Genomic DNA, 17371 nt, shown 5'->3' with positions numbered 1-17371 from the left:
TGGTACTTATATAGTAATTGTAATTAAAGTACTGTCACTCCTATTCCATTTCCTTTTGACAAGTTTTTCAAGTTTTCCATGACCATGCAATCCTATATTTACTTAAAGATGAGAGTATTATTATGTAATTCAAACAGAATTAACACCAATATTTTCTACCTGAATATTTTTGCAATTTAAAAAAGATTTTATCCATTGGTGTTTTTAATTTCTCTAAGCTAAATTTTATCTTATTTCATCCATGATGAAGTCACCTATTTAAGATACATGCAAAGTTTATGCTGGAAATATCCTAGAATCTTAACAAAATCTGCACACTGATTACTAGAAGATTACCTGCCAAAAATTCTAAAGTGAGTGCTTTACAAGTAAGATTCACGCCATTATCCTCATTTGAACGGTGATGTATTTAAAACCCTACAGAATTCTACATGATTGGCTGGAGTTAGAACACAGTTCTTTAATATTCCACCAGGCAAAGAAAAAAGTAATCTGTCTGCGTTTGTTGGGTAAGTGGGATCCAGCAGGCTTATTTGTGGCAAAGAATGAAAGGATTTGCAAAGACCAAAAAAAGAAGGTTAAAATAAAAAAAGGGATTAATAAACAGCACCATGGAGTAAGAAAGCAAACAGGTCTATGGCAAGTGTTATTAAAGGGGCAAAATGAAAAGGTTAGAAAAAACAAAACAAAAAGTAAAATGAAATGCTGAGATCTTTCTGCAGGTTGGGGCTAGACCCCAAATCCATCAGCAGAAAGAAGTTAATTCAGGGAGCAGAAGGGGAGGGTTCATAAAAGGTAAAGGTACTCAGAAAAAGGTTTCTAGACCGAATATTTTTTTAACTGGTGCCTTCCCATTTTTATATTTTCAGTGTTGGTTTAACTAACCCATACTACTTCTTACAGAATTATGTATTACTGCAGGATTAATTAGGAACATGACCCACAAAAGGTGAAGCTCCTGATTGTAGTGTAAAACCCAAAAAATAAGCAAGTCTTAAATTCCAGGGAAATGTAAAGAGAAAGATTTTGTTACTCTCAAGAACAGGATTTTAACAAGGGAAGGGGGTCAGCTCTTCTGATCTACCATGTATTCAACAGGAGTTGTTTCACTAAGTGTTCTTTTTGAATTCCAGATTAAAAGGTAGGAAAATAATTTGGTAATGGTGATTTTCAACACAGAGATTAATGAGAGTATATGGTATTTTATGTGCACTGCCTAAGCAAGCACATGTAAAGCATTTTTGTCCATATTTGTATTAAAGCATAAGCATAAATGTTTTGATGTGTAAGACATACTTGAGAATAAAACACTAAAAGTTTAATGGAAAACTATTCCCAATATTATAAATAGATGTTTTCTTAATTAGGAATATCGGGAAATGCAAAAAATGTTTTTCTTCAGCACTATGTAAAAGTGGAGAAATTCAACACAGATATATACAAATATATACATATATATCCAATTGACCGTACTTTGCCATAGAGTATTTTCGTTCCATGTCATTTACCAGGTTCTACTGATTATGAAATAAAAGATACAAATTTTTAAGCAATACAAAATATATATTTTAGTGAAATAAAATAAACTGGCTTATCAAGCTGAGGTCAGTTATCTGTATCCCTCAACAAGCTCACCACTCAGCCCATAATTGTTCCTATTAAACTGATCAAGATGTTGGGGAAAAGATGCTGCAATAATATTAATAGGGAGTAGAAAAAAAAAATGAAAAGCTGACTTAAGGCCTCTATTTACATTTATAGAGCTGCCCTAAAGTTATTTTGCTATTTAAAATGGACTAACCCAATCTGATCGTTTTGTCTAAACAGTGCAACTCAAGGCATGCAGAATGCAGCAGGCTCATGGTCACATGCAGAGAAAGCCCAAAGAGCTTAAAACTATAGGAGAAACTGGAGGGAAAAGAAAAAGCAATTTGAATGCTTTCCTGGCACTGACAGAACAGGTTAGAAGGTCTGTTGCATGCATGCTAAGCTTGGTGGAATTTTAAAATACCATACCTGAGGGGTGATCCGATGAGCAATGTAGGAGGGGTAGGGTTACTCCCTGCATTGTGCCGGCGCCGTACTGCCTGGCGCCTAAATGTGCTGCGTTCACGGCGAAATGACACTGCCTCCTCGCTGGCCTGTGCTGCTGTATCAAGATAGACTTAGGTCAAATAGGAGCCTAGGTCAGAGATGTAAATAGCAGCTGAGCCTGCCTCTCCCGTCTTCCCACCCTCAAACGTAAAGGGAAGCTATCTGCTTGAGCCCAAGAGCTTTCATACATACACTGTTAATATGGCGCATCAAAGAATACACAAGACATACACATTGTTTATTTAAAGATAATTGGTTCTTTAAAAATAATGTTTTTGATATATCTGGCCTCACCATCTTCTCTTCAAACTCAATTTCCTATTTTAATATCTCCATTGGTTTAAACCTTCATCTAGGGGCTCCTGGGCGGCTCAGATGGTTAAGCTCGGACTTGATTTTGGCCATGCTCTCACGGTTGGTAAGCTTGAGCCCCCCATGTCCGGCTCCAAGCTGTCAGTGCGGAGCCTGCTTGAGATTCTCTCTCCCCCCAAAATAAATGAATAAAAAAACTTTGAAAAAATAAATTAAAAAAAGAACTTTGAAAAAAAAATACAAATAAATCACACACTCTTGAATTAAGTCAACTTCACAAGTGCAACATTTGTTACTTCCAACTAACAGGAATGGGGCATTATTTTCCTACTGTCAAGAGGACAGTAGAAGCAAACAATAATACTGCATTCTTTAAATATTTATTTTGAGGCAGAGAGAAAGAAAACACGAGTGGGGGGGGGGGCAGACAGAGGGAGAGAGAAAGAGAATCCCAAGCAGGCTCCACGCTGTCAGTGCAGATCCCAGCACAGGGCTCAATCCCGTGACCGAGAGTCCATGGCTTGAGCCGAAAACAAGAGTCAGACGCTTAGCTGACTGATAATACTTCATTTTTGATGCCAGAGGTAAGGAAGCTATTCATCCCACGCCGCACTGTGGCATAACTTTGGCAGCTTTTTAAATGTTTAATTCAAGACAGCATGGACATATCTTAACTGTGAAGTAGTGAGCTGCCATGAAACTTCATTCAACTCTACGCCAGCAGCACAGGTCCCCTCAACATTAGGAAGCAAGTATCAGCAAGACGGCAAGTACAGAAATTCATAGTTTAATCCAAAAGCGATAAAGTAGAAACTAAAACCAAATATGCAACAATGACAAATACACAACCATGGCTTAATAGAGTCACATAAAATTTTATAAAACCATTCTAATTGACTGATTTCAGTTTCTAGAACAAAATGCAAAATGATGCTTTATCTATGTGAATTTAAAACAATGGTTTCCAAGTGATCTAAATATTTTAGGGATGATTTTGACTTTGACAAAGGGTATCTGCATACTAAATATAAATAAACACAAAATGTAGTACAGAAACATTCTTTCAAAACACTTTTTTTCTATTAAGTATTATGAAAAAGATTACAAATCCAAGAATGTTGCATTCAGATTTCAGTTCTATTGCAAGTTTTCTTGACATTTTAAAAACGTTACTAATTCTCAAATAATTCTTCTGCTTAGCAACAGCCATTTCCATCAATTTGGATGTTGATTTTAATAAAGTATTATTTTTAATGTTTACATTCTGTACCCCTTCCTCAGACTGCACTGGTGGGTGTTAGATTAGGAATATATGCACTACCTTCAAAAGGATAACTGTCTCTATGCAGCCACTTTCTTCTACTGCAGGAATGACAAACACAACTATTTCACCCATCTGGCAAGCTTCCGCCAGTAAAAAGTAGAAGTCACAAATGACAGAACGCCTACTTATTTTTCAGCTCACATACTACAGTGATATTCTAAGTTAGGCGACTAAATAAGAAGTTAGGTTTTGCGGCTTTGGCTCCAAATCAGACTGGACTCCTAATATTTCTTTTCTTTTTTTCCCTCCAGTTTCACTGAGATATAATGAAAAATCCTTTAAATGTGAAAAAGCTGTTACTTGTGACATAAAAGCTCATGTACACAAAAATTACATGTGACCTGTGAGAACAAATGATCATTAAACCTGGTCATCTAGAACTGTGCTGTCCCCAACACGGTAGCCACTAGCCATATGTGGCTACTTAAAATTAAATAAAATTAAAAATTGAGTTTATCAGATCCATAAACCACATTGCAAGTGCTCAAGAACTACATGTGCCTAGTGGCTACCAATATTGAGAACATTTTCATCGTCACAGAAAGTTGTACTGGACAGTGCTGATCTAGAAATTCAAGGACACCTTTCTGTCACCACCATCTACAAAGCCTACTGTATGCTCTGCCTATTCCTGACAACTATGATTTCAGTAATAGGAAACTGCAACCAGCACTGTCACAAAGGAGAAACCGTACTGGCAGGCAGTCACTAGATAAAGGATAGAACAAGCCACTTGCAGGAAGAAATGAACACTTACATGAGTGACTGTTAATGGCTCTCAGACATCGGCAATGTTAACTGAGGTTATGGAATTTAAAACCACTTCTAAAACTCAACTCAAGACACTTTGTGAACTTACATTGAAGATTTCCATTTTACTGTAACAAACTGCTACTCAATTTACAGGTCAATTCACTTCATTAAGAAACTTTCAAACATTCTCTCTAGTTTTAGATAACCAGAATAAGAGTAAAATTTACCCAGATATAATTTAAGGAGAATAATTCAATCCATAAAATGTACTAAAATTACTCTGAAGGATTTGGATAAAAGCAAAATGTAATCATTGAAGACTGAGAATAAATAGAAGGGAAATAGGAAACATTTTCTTTATTATCTTCCTTCTACTGAAGACTTAATGGTGTTAATTTTAAGTAAAAGCTAGTTATTGCATAATACTAAGAAGAAAACACAGCTATTAGTGTCCATTTATAGTCACAATGTCCTTTGGCTTCTTCAGAAAACTTTTTTTTTTTTTTTTTGCTATTATTGCACTATTCATATTTTGTCCTCTGCAAAAGAACTACATAATACTACTCTCTTAACAAAATAGTTTTAGAAACACCCTAAGATGAAAGTTTAGACATCCTCTGAACAATGTATTAAAGTGGAGTTATGATTACTGCCTACAGTGTCCTTGTAATATTCAGGGTGTAAATATCTAATGCTAAAAGAATTTTCAATGTTTACTGTAACAATTACTTTAACAATAGCTAGGATCACAATTCAACTGAAAACACTATGTCATAATTTATGGTCACAACAAATAAAACTAAACCATGCCCCCTGAAAAACATACTACTAAATCAAAACATCTCTATTTGGAATAGGGTCCAAAGGGGGCCCAGTTCTATTAGCGCCAAGGAAAGCAAAGTGTCTTTTAAAAAGCTTAAAATAATTTGCCACAAGCATATTCAATCACATTAGTAATAGCTACACTTGCTGAAAATTCACTTCTACAACCCGATTGTAATAAACTTTTTGAGTCTTTTAACTTTGTAAGAGAAAGAAACAAAGCGCACACACACAAAAATCTTTGAACTAAGGAACCAAACAGGAGGGAGAAAACACTTTAAAACCTGGTTTGGGGGGCATGTGGGTGGCTCAGTCAGTTGAGCATCCGACTTCAGCTTAGGCCATGACCTCACAATTCCATGAGTTCGAGCCCTGCATCAGGCTCACTGCTGTCAGCGCAGAGCCCCCTTGGGATCCTTTGTCCCCCCCTCTCTCTCCCCCTTCCCTGCTCATGCTCTCTCTCACAAAAATGAATAAATAAATAAACAAAACCTGGTTTTGAAGTTGACACTGCTTTTGAATTGTGACACTGCTTAAAACTCAGTATCTTCTGGCAAAAAAAAAAAAAATGAAATTAACTAGAATAAGAGCATAAAACACAAGTAAGAAAAATTTAACACTCTAGGTACAACCAAATTTAATGCATATATAGGTATAGGAGGGGGGAAAACATTCAATGGACTCAAAAACCATGAATAACAAGAAAGATTTAAAAATACTTTCAAGGACATATACTTAGACAATTGTGAATTTTTTAATGTATATTTTTAAAATTACCAAGTCTTGACTTTTTAATCATTTCTTTGTGTTAGCAAACTTCAACAGACTGAATTACAAGCCCAGCAAGTTTAAGAACCTTGGATCATGTAGCTCTTTACTTTTGAGGTAGTAATACAATCACTCAAGTAAGTTTAAACATTTACAGGGTACCTAAGGGCAATTCCTGTACAAGGCACAGATAGCCTAAGACATTTTAGACAGCTGTGGTATGATCTATTCTTAAAGATCAAATAAAAAACAAAATCCACAATACATATACCTCCCACCTCAGGAGTTACTTCTCAGTTACCTAAATGAGTTAAGGAAAATTCTCTAAATCCTATATTGAATTGTTTTAGTACGATTATTTATTTTTATAGTGAGGATACTGAAATAGACTATCGGTTTGTTTTACTCTGTGAATGAAAAGAGGAAAAGCATTAAAGGCAATGAGTAGTTTCACAATGGCAGGGAGGTATATTGCAGCCGCTCTGGAAAACAGTGTGGAAGTTCCTCAAAAAATTAAAAATAGATCTACAAAAAAAAAAAAAAAAAAAAGATCCACCCTATGGCCCAGCAATAGCACTGCTAGGAATTTACCCAAGGGATACAGGAGTGCTGATGCCTAGGGGTACTTGTACCCCAATGTTTATAGCAACACTTTCAACAACAGCCAAACTATGGCAAGAGCCTAAATGTCCATCAATGGATGAATGGATAAAGAAAGTATGGTTTATATACACAATGGAATACTACTTGGCAATGAGAAAGAATGAAATATGGCCCTTTGTAGCAACGTGGATGGAACTGGAGAGTGTTATGCTAAGTGAAATAAATCATACAGAGAAAGACCAGATACCATATGTTTTCACTCTTATGTGGATCCTGAGAAACTTAACAGAAGACCATGAGAGAGGGGAAGGAAAAAAAAAAAGTTAGAGAGGAAGGGAGCCAAACCATAAGAGACTTTTAAAAACTGGTTGATGGGGGGTGGGGGAGAGGGGAAAGTAGGTGATGGGCATTGAGGAGGGAACCTGTTGGGATGAGCACTGGGTGTTGTATGGAAACCAATTGGACAATAAATTTCATATTTAAAAAAACAACAATGGCAGGGAGGTATAAAAGAGCAACACATGGCAAGGTAGGAGGTGAAGGTTATCCATATTCTATCTCAAATATTGGAAAGTTGTAAGCATCAGTATGTACAGAAAAAGACGCCACAAAAACATGTCAGTCATGCCGCTGATTGCTTAGTGAGAGGATTCATAGGTGATAAGTGACTTTCTAGTCCCTATGCACAGTTGTGGCTGGCCTCTTGTGATGGCTCGATTGCTATTAAATAAATAAAAATTCAGACAGAAAAAAAACTGCTCAAGAAAGGTGTTATTTTCAGTGGGGAGTGTTTATTAGAGGAAAAAGTAAATATGAGAAGACTGCAAATTAAAAGTTGTGCTTTGGTACCTCAAACAGAAAAGCAGCAAATGCTAGTAGGAAATGAGACATGAAAGAAAGGCGAAAATACACACAAGTATATGTACATCTCAGAAAAATAAAAGATATAAGCAGACATCCTGAAATACACTGCCATTTGATCTAAACGTCTCTCCCCCTCTTACTTCCCATGTCAGCCAAGGAGGATGCCAACACCGGCGTGCCAAGGTTTTGTTCTAAAATAAAACGAATACTCATCAGTGTTATCTTCTGGGAGGCCAAAGCACACCGAGAATGTATGGCACAACCTCAAAGCATTTGTTCCACATTAAACAATTTCAAGCTGTGAACATATTTCAAAGGACTAATCTACTTTTTGATAAGTAAACCAGCACACAACAGCAACCAACGACAAAGGATTAGCTGTGTCTTGAGTGAGAGAAAATCTCCATGTCCTACTGGTATTTTCCACAATCCCAGACAGCCAAACAAATACAGATGGGCAGACAAAATGCTTTCAAGAAATTAGATGATACACTGGAGTCATGATTCACACACAACAGTTCCTAAAAGAGTTTCAGGATTCCTTATCTCAGCGGTGGCTCCAAATGTTTTTTTAATCCTTTGCAAGTGGGATGAGACATATAGACTCTCTTCCAGAAAACTGCACTCAAACTATTTTGCATATGTTTTCTGAGATTCACCTAAGAAGGGATCATTAGTGAAGAATATCTATTTGAAGTGACATAGATTTGAAAAGGGAAACTTCCTTACAAATGACTAAAAGGCATCAGTGTCTTAGTTCTCACACTAAACCTGTAATTTACAGAGCACTTTTACAAATCTAAGCTCACTAGAATCTGATAGTTAATGCTGAGACAGACCTAAACAGCTGTTCCTGTTTTACACCTGAGAAAACTGAGGCACAGATTTAATGACTTGCCAAGAGTATCCAGTTAATAATTAGAGGTGGTATTAAAATGTAACTGTTTGATTCCTCATCCAGAACTTCACTGCTACCAGAAAAAATACATATATATAGTGTAACGTCTGCCCCTACCACACAAAATCAGGCATGGGCTGGTTCAGGGAACTCTATACACTAACCCTTACTTGCCTCATCAATAAAATACCTCTTCTTCATACTGCTTTAAGAGAAGACAACTTTTCCAAGCACATGAAGTATCCAAATCTGTTCACTACACTGAATGAGCATCTTTCTCTGTGGTTTGATGTCTAAGCTTTCTTCTCCGCATAGACTGACAGAGCCTTTCCCTTAAGCGGGGCCAGTCACATGAACACTTATCACTGCGCCTACTACAATACATTGTTAAGTTAGGATCCCACAATGTCCTTCAACACTATCAAATTCCAAAGACAGTTTACCCCTGCATTTAATGACCCACCCGCTGTGTTCTGCTTGGGTTTGTGTGGTCATTCCAGCTTCTCCTTTCGTGCTGGTGGCGCATTTCTGTTGTTGCCATTACTTTAGCTTCTCCAAGCACCAATTCCCTTCTACTACTTTGCTTCTTCTCACTTGCCACATGGAGTGACAGATGAGAAATTTAATGTATTGGAATTCAGGGTCCCTCTGTTTAGTAAGGTACAAAAGCTTTAATTCTCACGTTCTTGTCTATTCAGGGGTCTTTCTAAGATTCAATGATATTTGGATTCAAAATAACTGACCTCCAATTTACACAGATGGCACAAACTCTCATAAATTATTTATGGAGATTTGGTTTTTCTTTGAGTAAAGTGATATTTCCTTAACAAAAGATTACCTTTGGTTCCCAAAAGAAATATAATAGGATCCTATTTCATGCTTATAGAGTAGGAGCTCAAACATTACATTTGAAATAATTTTCTCGAACAGAAAAACAGAGGTTAAGAAATTCAGAAAAATATTACGAAGTATAATAGAGCAAATATAAACCTTTCCATTCTGATTGTTCTTTATAATCTGTTGAATCATGCAGTAAATTAAGGGACGCAAAAGAAAATGGTTTTTAAAAGTAATTCAGGTACCAAACGGCACTTCTATGATATAGAACTTAATTGTACTTTTTCCTTCAAATATTCACCATCAGTTATTAAAAACATGCTTTATCATTATAAAAGAAGAATTAAATGCAAAAGAGATCAACACAAAAGGCCTTAGCTTGCATCTAAAACTCTTCTCCCACCTAAGCAGAAAAACTGATGAAATCCAATTTTAACCAAAGTACTTGATTAATGGTGAAAAGTCCTATGAAAACAATCATTTGCTATGTAACCGAATACCAAGAGAGAAGGTATAGGATATATTATGTCCAAAATAAGATAAAATCCATATTACTAGATTACATGTTCATGTTTTTCTGCTGGTATTATGTAAGAAATCAGGTATTATGTAAAAATTCTTACTTTTACTATTGCTGAGTCTCACAATGGCACGATCAGAAATCTCTAATATATTTCTATATTTCATCATTTTCTTCCACTTTAAGGAAAGGACACATTTGAGTAGCAGAACAGCGGTCTGTATAATCGAAACAGTAGCACTATTAAGCATTTCGTGTGGGCCAGGCAGTGTTCTAAGCATCTGACATCTATGAATTCCTCACAGCAACCCTGTGAGATGAGGAGGCTGAGGCTACAAGAAGATAGACAGCTTTCCCACAGCGGAGCCCGTGTGCCAGCATGGGTGTCCAACATCATGTCATTATGTTAAGTCACCTCCTATGTTAAGAGTATTTCACTTTAGTACTTTAGAGTACATTTTCTAGATCTCGTCCTTCCACACTGCCAACTCCACTAACTACGCTTAAAAAGAAAACAAAATCATTGGAGAACTCATCAACACCTCCAAGTTCATTAGAATAAAATCTATTTGTGGCTTACATACGGCCACATGAACGGTCAAGCAGCGTCCTGTTTTGTTGACACATTTCAGGAGTGTAGTATGTAGGAAGAGATAGCCCAGAAAACTGTCTTCTAAACTGCTAAAAAGGACTGTAACAATTAATGTCGATATAAATAAATCTTTAACAATTATTTGAGATTTTATACAATTTTTAAATGAGAACCAAAACATATCCCCTCTCTCACTACCTCCAATCTTGCAAAAAGCCCAAACAAAACCCTAATGAAATGTGATCAAACCAATGAAACACAAACCCTTCACACATTTAAGCTGTTTAGTTTTACTCTTATTTTATTCTAAACATAAATGAAACTCAAATAAAAACAGCCCCTACAATGTTCTTCCTTTGGCAAAAAAATGTTTTTTTAACAGCCCGTCACGTCAAAGTACATGGAAATTTTTAGTTCATTACCTGCTTCTTATTAACATTCAATGACTTGTTTTTTAAAAATAAGAACACAAACAAAAGAAGACAAAACCTGGAATCTGGAAAAGCATGAGCTCATAGCAGTCAAAGATCTGCACCGAAAAGCAAATAAAACCTTTCAGGTAACTTTTCCTAAAAATTGGAACACCTCCTATTCCCTGTGGAAAAGAAATGGCATTTTAAATTCAAAGACATAGACACTTACTATAGCTCTTGTACATATTTTTTAGTATTTACATTTCAACAGTATTTAGAACAGCAGTATTTTTCTATCATAGCATGCTCACTCTTAAAATTTACTTAATGACACCTTGAAAAATTAAGCTCTATTTTTAAACCCAATGGTTTCTTGTAGGTCACGAACATATCTGATATGCTTTGTGTGAGAAATCACTAAAAGCATTTCAAAAGACTTTTTATAAAAAACAGAATGATACCCACACCAAAGGCTTAAGGGAATTTAATTACTATGCTGTCACCAAAAGGTTATAATCACTTCAGATATAATTAGTTCTCAATACTTAAGTTTGATAGACTGTTTTCTTCTTTAGGTACTAAAGATCATTTTTTTGCATTCTCATTAGAAATTAGTCTTTATCAGAAATGGATCAAAGGAAATAAGAGAATGTTTTACAAGATACCAGCCTGAATACAGGGGATGGGAGTGGAGGATGAAAAAGCTATGGTTCCAGCAACAGAAGACGTCAGGATTCTTCTGATCCTGCTCAAGAACCAGATTCCATAAAATCCGCAACAGAATGAACTGACTATTCTGGGTAGGAGGAAACAGGAAGAAACACCTCCGAAAGAAATAAAACGTCCAAAACACACTGGCAATATAAAATCACCCACTGAATTCTGCACAATATACCATAAGTCTGAAGTAAATAAGCTATCACTTTAATCAAACACCATCAGTGTTATCACAGGGAGCATCATGTATCCACTAATGGATACTAAATGCCAATATAAACTACATTGATTTAATAAACTTGAAGTGTGAAGCTAACGGAAAAAAAATGGGTAATGCCTGAAACTTGAGTAAGGGAGAAAGAAGTAAAACCAAAGAGACAAACGAGGCACAAGTTTTCACAGTACACAGTCAGAGATAAAGTAACATTTGGCAAAATCTTACTGGTTGAGGTATCTAACTCTGAAAGCTCAGTGGCACACACTGTATAGGAGATGATTAAAAATGGTTTGTGATCTAATAAATTTCTACATTTTGTTGTTGCTACTACTGTACAATGAAAGAAGACAACCAATTTTGGTCAGTCCTGGTAAAACATTAAGAGGTGGCAACTGACTTTGAAAAACCCAAGGCCAAGAAAAAATTGAAACCTTTTCTGACATAAGCATCTCCTACACAGAAGAAAGTTTACCAACACAGCGGAAGGAGGGACAGTAACACAAAGCCTATTTTATATATTTTAGTAAATACCACTCTAATCGATAGTACCCACGACCGCAGTGACTCTCAGGGAACTCTCCTCCAGTCATTTACTTACCTCCACTGCCCGCATCTTGCTCTTCGCCTTCAGGAAACGCAACCTGGCTTGGCAAGCTATTCCTAGACCGAGTGACCGTCTCTAACTGGGAAGCCCGGCCCAATAAAGATAGCTCATCTAGCACCTCTCCCTCTTTGGCCTCGAGATCAGATTTTGAAGTGGTTAAGGGTTTTATACTTTCGGGTGCCATCAGCCTATTGGAGTCATTCAAACACGCTACTGTGCCACTGTCCAGGCTCAACACTCGGGCCCGCGTCTTGGCACTATTTGTGCTGGAAGTCCGACGTGTCGTCCGCTTTTTGCAAGTTCCTTCGGGACCCGGATGGGCTTTGTGTGTGTGCTCGGAGTCAGTGCCCCTTTCTTTCGGGACGTGTTTGGTCTTTAGAGCACTGCATCTGCCCTCCGGAGACTGACATGAATGAGAAGTGGTGCTGGAAGAGCTATCGCTGCTGACCTGGTGAGCAGACTGCACACTTGATGCTCTGCTCAAGTCACTTTGGTCGCTAGAGTCCTCGTCGTGACAGAATATAGCACTATGTGGCTTTGTGCCAGCAACACCTCGGAAGGACACATAGTCCCTATGCCGACTCGAATCAAAACTGCTGGCCCGTTTTTTTCCTGTCCGTCTCCGGCCTGACTTATGGGCAGAGGCTGTCCGGTGGATCAAGCTAGAGGATTTAGGTCGTACATCCCCTTCCTTTTGCTTTCCACCACCGTCTTTACCAACTTTTGAGTCCACTGAGACAGCTGACTTTTCACTCTGCTCGTCTTTGGGGTCAGCGGTTTTCCCAAGCGGTCTGTCCCCCTGGGAAGTAAATTCGTTTGCATGGGGATTCTTGTTGGCTTCTTCAGATGCAGAGGTGCTGAGACCTTTCTGATTGTGCATATCATCAGAGGTACTGGGATCCTTGGCCTCTTGAACCCCACTGTTTGTACTCACTTCCAAGGCAGTCTTCTCACTGTTAGTCCTTTTGTCACTGGTACAGCTACTCTGGTCCTCTGGGTCAGCACAGCACTCCTCTTTCTTCCTACCGCTTTTCTTTCCTACTTGAGGGGACTCCTCATGCTCTGACAAGATGCTCTCTATATGAGTCGAGCTGGTCTGCTCACTTTTGTAGCTGCTGACGGTACTGTTGGTGTCACGATCCGTTCCACTGCAGTAGCTCTCTGTCGACCCACTGCTCCGCGTGCTCAGGCTCCTCAGGCTGTCCACGCTTTTGTCTGCTTTCAAAGGTTTGCTCCTCCCACTTTTTGTAGGTGGCTGAGAATTACTGTTTTTCAGCTCACCAACGAGCTGAAATTCCCCAGATAAACAAGAATTTTCCACCAAGGATTCTTTGGATCCAGAATGAGGCTTGGAAGATTCTAACTCGCTAACCGGATCTAACCCCCGTCTTTGCTGATAGAGAGGGAAGTCGTTCAGTGAAGTGTCTGGAAAAGCCACAGCAGAGCTAGAAGTCCGTGGTACCCCTCGTGGCCGGTGATCTTTCCTGTAAGAGTGTGAATGTAAAGGGACGAGAGAAGCCACTTCTGTGTCACAGGTGTTGGACAGAGACTGATCGATGTGGTGGTGGTGGCCATGACTCGGCAAGCTCACTTTGTCGCTAAAGTCCCTTGGTAAGTCCTGTCCACAGGAGGATAAGGAAGGCTGAATGGAGATGAAGGAATCATTGGAGACCAGACGGAAGAGCTTCCGATCAGTTGCCAAATCTGTTTCAAACACATATTTGGAAATGTTAACACAAATCTATGATCTGCTTATATACTGTTTAACAATGGAAAGAACTCACAGCATACAGTAACTTGAGGAAAAACAATTTCCCGAGTAGTTCACTGAATACAAGTTGGCAAGTCATTCCAAAGAGTTGGTTTTTATTTCACAGCTGGACAAAGAAAGCATTCTATTTACAGAATGAACTGAACTTCCAAATCCTCGAATGGCCTGAGAAAAGGTTCCATACACTATCAACAATAAGGGGCAACACAGGATTATATTTAAAACAGCCCTGGATTTTTTTTTTTTTTAAGATTTTATTTGAAGTAATCTCTACACCCAACCTGGGGCTTGAACTTACCACCCCAAGATCAAGAGTCACATACTGTACTGACTGAACCAGCCAGACACCCCATAAAATGGCCCTGGACTTTTATGTGAAGTCTGTCTCTAGCTTACTAACTGGATAGCTCTCGTTTCCAGGGCCCTGGTTTCCTCATCTATAAAATGAGATCTCACTAAGTAGTACCGTGAAATAATGGAGTTAACGTGCTTAGCACAAGCATTTCTTAGCATAATGCCTGGCACAGTGAACTGCAGCTATCATTATTTTACCTCTCTAACACAATACAAAAATTTTTGAAAAACCAATGTGATTATCTTACAAACCAAAAAAAACCTAGAGTAATTTGAGAAAAAAAAAATCAAAAGGCTGACCAATCCATAAAGAAGATGCAATATAATGATGTAAGATGTCTTGCTGTTCACAATGACCAAAAAAATTAAAACAGTTGTAGAACAAAATACTGTGTTTTCTCTTTCATCATTCATGCAACAATTACAAAATGCCTCATGAAAAACTACATATCCCTGTATATCTGTAAGACCATTCCTTTAACACTCCACTTAGGGCAGTTATTAGTGACTGGAATTACCATATGTACTATGTATACAGATATAAATAAATCCACCTACCCAACTACACTGTAATTTATCTTGAAATACAGTTTGGCAATTGAAGAGTACAATAGCTGACTTTTTATATACTTTTTGACAGACAAGGATGACTGAATCTGCTATTAGCTCAATAAAAATTATCTTATTTGTTATAACCGCATAGAAAAAATACAATTAGTAGATTCTGTAGTTGACTCACACTCTTCCCAGGCAAGCTCAATAATAAAAGCATACCTTCCCCTCTAAGATTAATATAAAATAAAAATGAATTACTAGAAATGTGTATGTACTTTTAAAAAATCTAAAGCTAGGGGGGCCTCGGTGGCTCATTCGGTTAAGCATCCAACTTCGGGTCATGATCTCACAGCTCACGGGTTCCAGCCCCATATCGGGCTCTGTGCTTACAGCTCAGAGCCTGGAGCCTGCTTTGGACTCTGTATCTCCCTCTCTCTTTGCCCCTCCCCCGCTCATGCTCGCTCTCTCAAAAATAAACATTAAAAAAATTTTTTTTTAGAAATCTAAACCTAGACTAGATTTAAATTAAAAACTTAGAAACAGCCTCTAGAATCTACCATATAAATTGATTTATAAATGACCTATTAGGCTTTATCTTATGTTTTAAAGTCTTCAACTTAAGTATAAAATTCATGTTCTTTATCATTTGTCCAAAACAGCTGTCACTGTATTTGGGGTTCTGATATCTCTAAATATCAAAATTTAAAAGTTAGCATTGTATTTACTTTTTTGTAGTATTAAACTGTAAAGTTATTTCTAAAAACTCTATAATAAGCGATTATGAAATAGGATATTCACATTTCAAAGTTATGAATTTTATAGAACGAAAACTTAACAAGTTACTGAAAATCACTAACTCTAAAATATGAGAAAAGACTTAAAAAATGCTATCAAAACCAATTCCAAGACATTAACAAACCAGAAACATATTTTTCATTTAAAAAGACACACGCAAACTTACTTTAAAAGTACTTTACGTGTACTTTTTCCAATGTTGCTAAATATACCATAAAAAAATCAAATCTTGTCAGGAAATCTTAGATGGTTTTAGGAGACTTTCAAGTAAATACGCTTTCTTAGATATTTTTCTCACTGGTAGCAATATGGTCTAAGGCTCAAATCAACACAAAGAGGTACTATTTTCATCTAATCAACCTTTTTACCAATAATTTCTACCAGTGGCATTTAGGATAAGAAAGGCACACCCACATACTGCTCATGGGGATGCATTGGCGTAACCTCCTATGAAACAATCTAGCAATGTGGCCAAAAGCCTCACAAGAGTGTACATACCCACCCATGATCAGTAATCTATTTCTAGAAATTGCTGCCAAAGGATAAAATCACCTATGTATATAAGGTTTCAGCAAAAAATTGTTCATTGCAGGTTGTTAACAAAACTTCTTAAAACATAAAAAGTATGAAAATGTCCAATAAAAAAAGGTCAAATAAATTGGATTGTCTATTAAAACATCACACAGGCACTAAAAATGTTTTCAAAGATGACATAATAAAGTGAGAAAATACTTGAGTGAAAATGATGGCACTATATAAAAAGTATGGTTCCAATCTGTAACAGTTAAAAAGAATATTAAGAGTATATTTGCATATATGTGTAGGAATATTAAAAGTAATATACCATATTTAGCCATAAAAAGGAATAAAGTCCTGATATATGCTACAACATGCTAAGTCAAGGAAGCCAGACACAAAAAGCCACCTATTACATAATTCCATTTATATGAATGTCCAGAAGAGGCAATAGAGACAGAAAATAGATCAGTGGTTGCCAGGGGCTGGTTGGAGGAGGAAATGGGAGTATCATGGGTATGTTTTTTTTGTTTTTTTGTGTTTTTTTGTGGGGTGACAAGAATGTTCTAGAATTGGACAGTGGTGATAAGTGCACACTAACTACTAAATACTAAAACTCACTGAATTGTACACTTTAGAAGAGTGAATTTTAAAGTACATGAATTATATTACAATACAAAAATAATTTTAAAAAGTGATATACCAAAAAATAAAGTTATGTCAGTGCCAAAAATGTGAATTATTTTCTTCATATTAACTGTCTTTTCTAAAATTAACATATGTCACTTTTATAAACAAAAACCACATTTTCCTCCTTTCTTCTGGATCATCTCTGTCAGTTATAAGAAACAAGCTGTTATTTCTCTTACATGTTCTTAGAAAATCCAAATCTCTCCTTTATCCTCACCTTCCCCTGCTGGCTTTCACCCTGAGTCACTGATCCCCTTTACACAAATTCACCAAGAGTAGTCTGTATTCACTCTTTTCAGTTCTCCTCCTCTAATTCTCTCCTACAGGTACTCTGATCCCCCTCCATGAATGT

General features: G+C 37.1%; 1 protein-coding gene across 7 annotated transcripts in view; it reads right to left on the bottom strand.

Annotated features, from left to right (window-relative positions):
* Nucleotides 1-17371, bottom strand: part of PCNX1 (pecanex 1) — a 167767-nt gene that overhangs the window by 89689 nt on the left and 60707 nt on the right. For 4 of the 7 annotated variants that reach the window (XM_043556481.1, XM_043556485.1, XM_043556484.1 and 1 more), the window contains 2 exons: nucleotides 12333-14042; nucleotides 2017-2149 (listed from right to left, as the gene is read on the bottom strand). In XM_043556481.1, the coding sequence (XP_043412416.1) occupies nucleotides 2017-2149; nucleotides 12333-14042 (1843 nt within the window). The remainder of the gene's footprint in view (nucleotides 1-2016; nucleotides 2150-12332; nucleotides 14043-17371) is intronic. The other 3 variants (XM_043556486.1, XM_043556488.1, XM_043556482.1) reach the window with 2 other exon arrangements.

This window comes from Prionailurus bengalensis, chromosome B3, assembly GCF_016509475.1.
Source record: "Prionailurus bengalensis isolate Pbe53 chromosome B3, Fcat_Pben_1.1_paternal_pri, whole genome shotgun sequence".
Taxonomy (NCBI): Eukaryota; Metazoa; Chordata; class Mammalia; order Carnivora; family Felidae; genus Prionailurus; species Prionailurus bengalensis.
The sequence above is the reverse complement of the archived record's forward strand: the minus strand, read 5'-3'. Positions and strand labels throughout refer to the sequence as shown.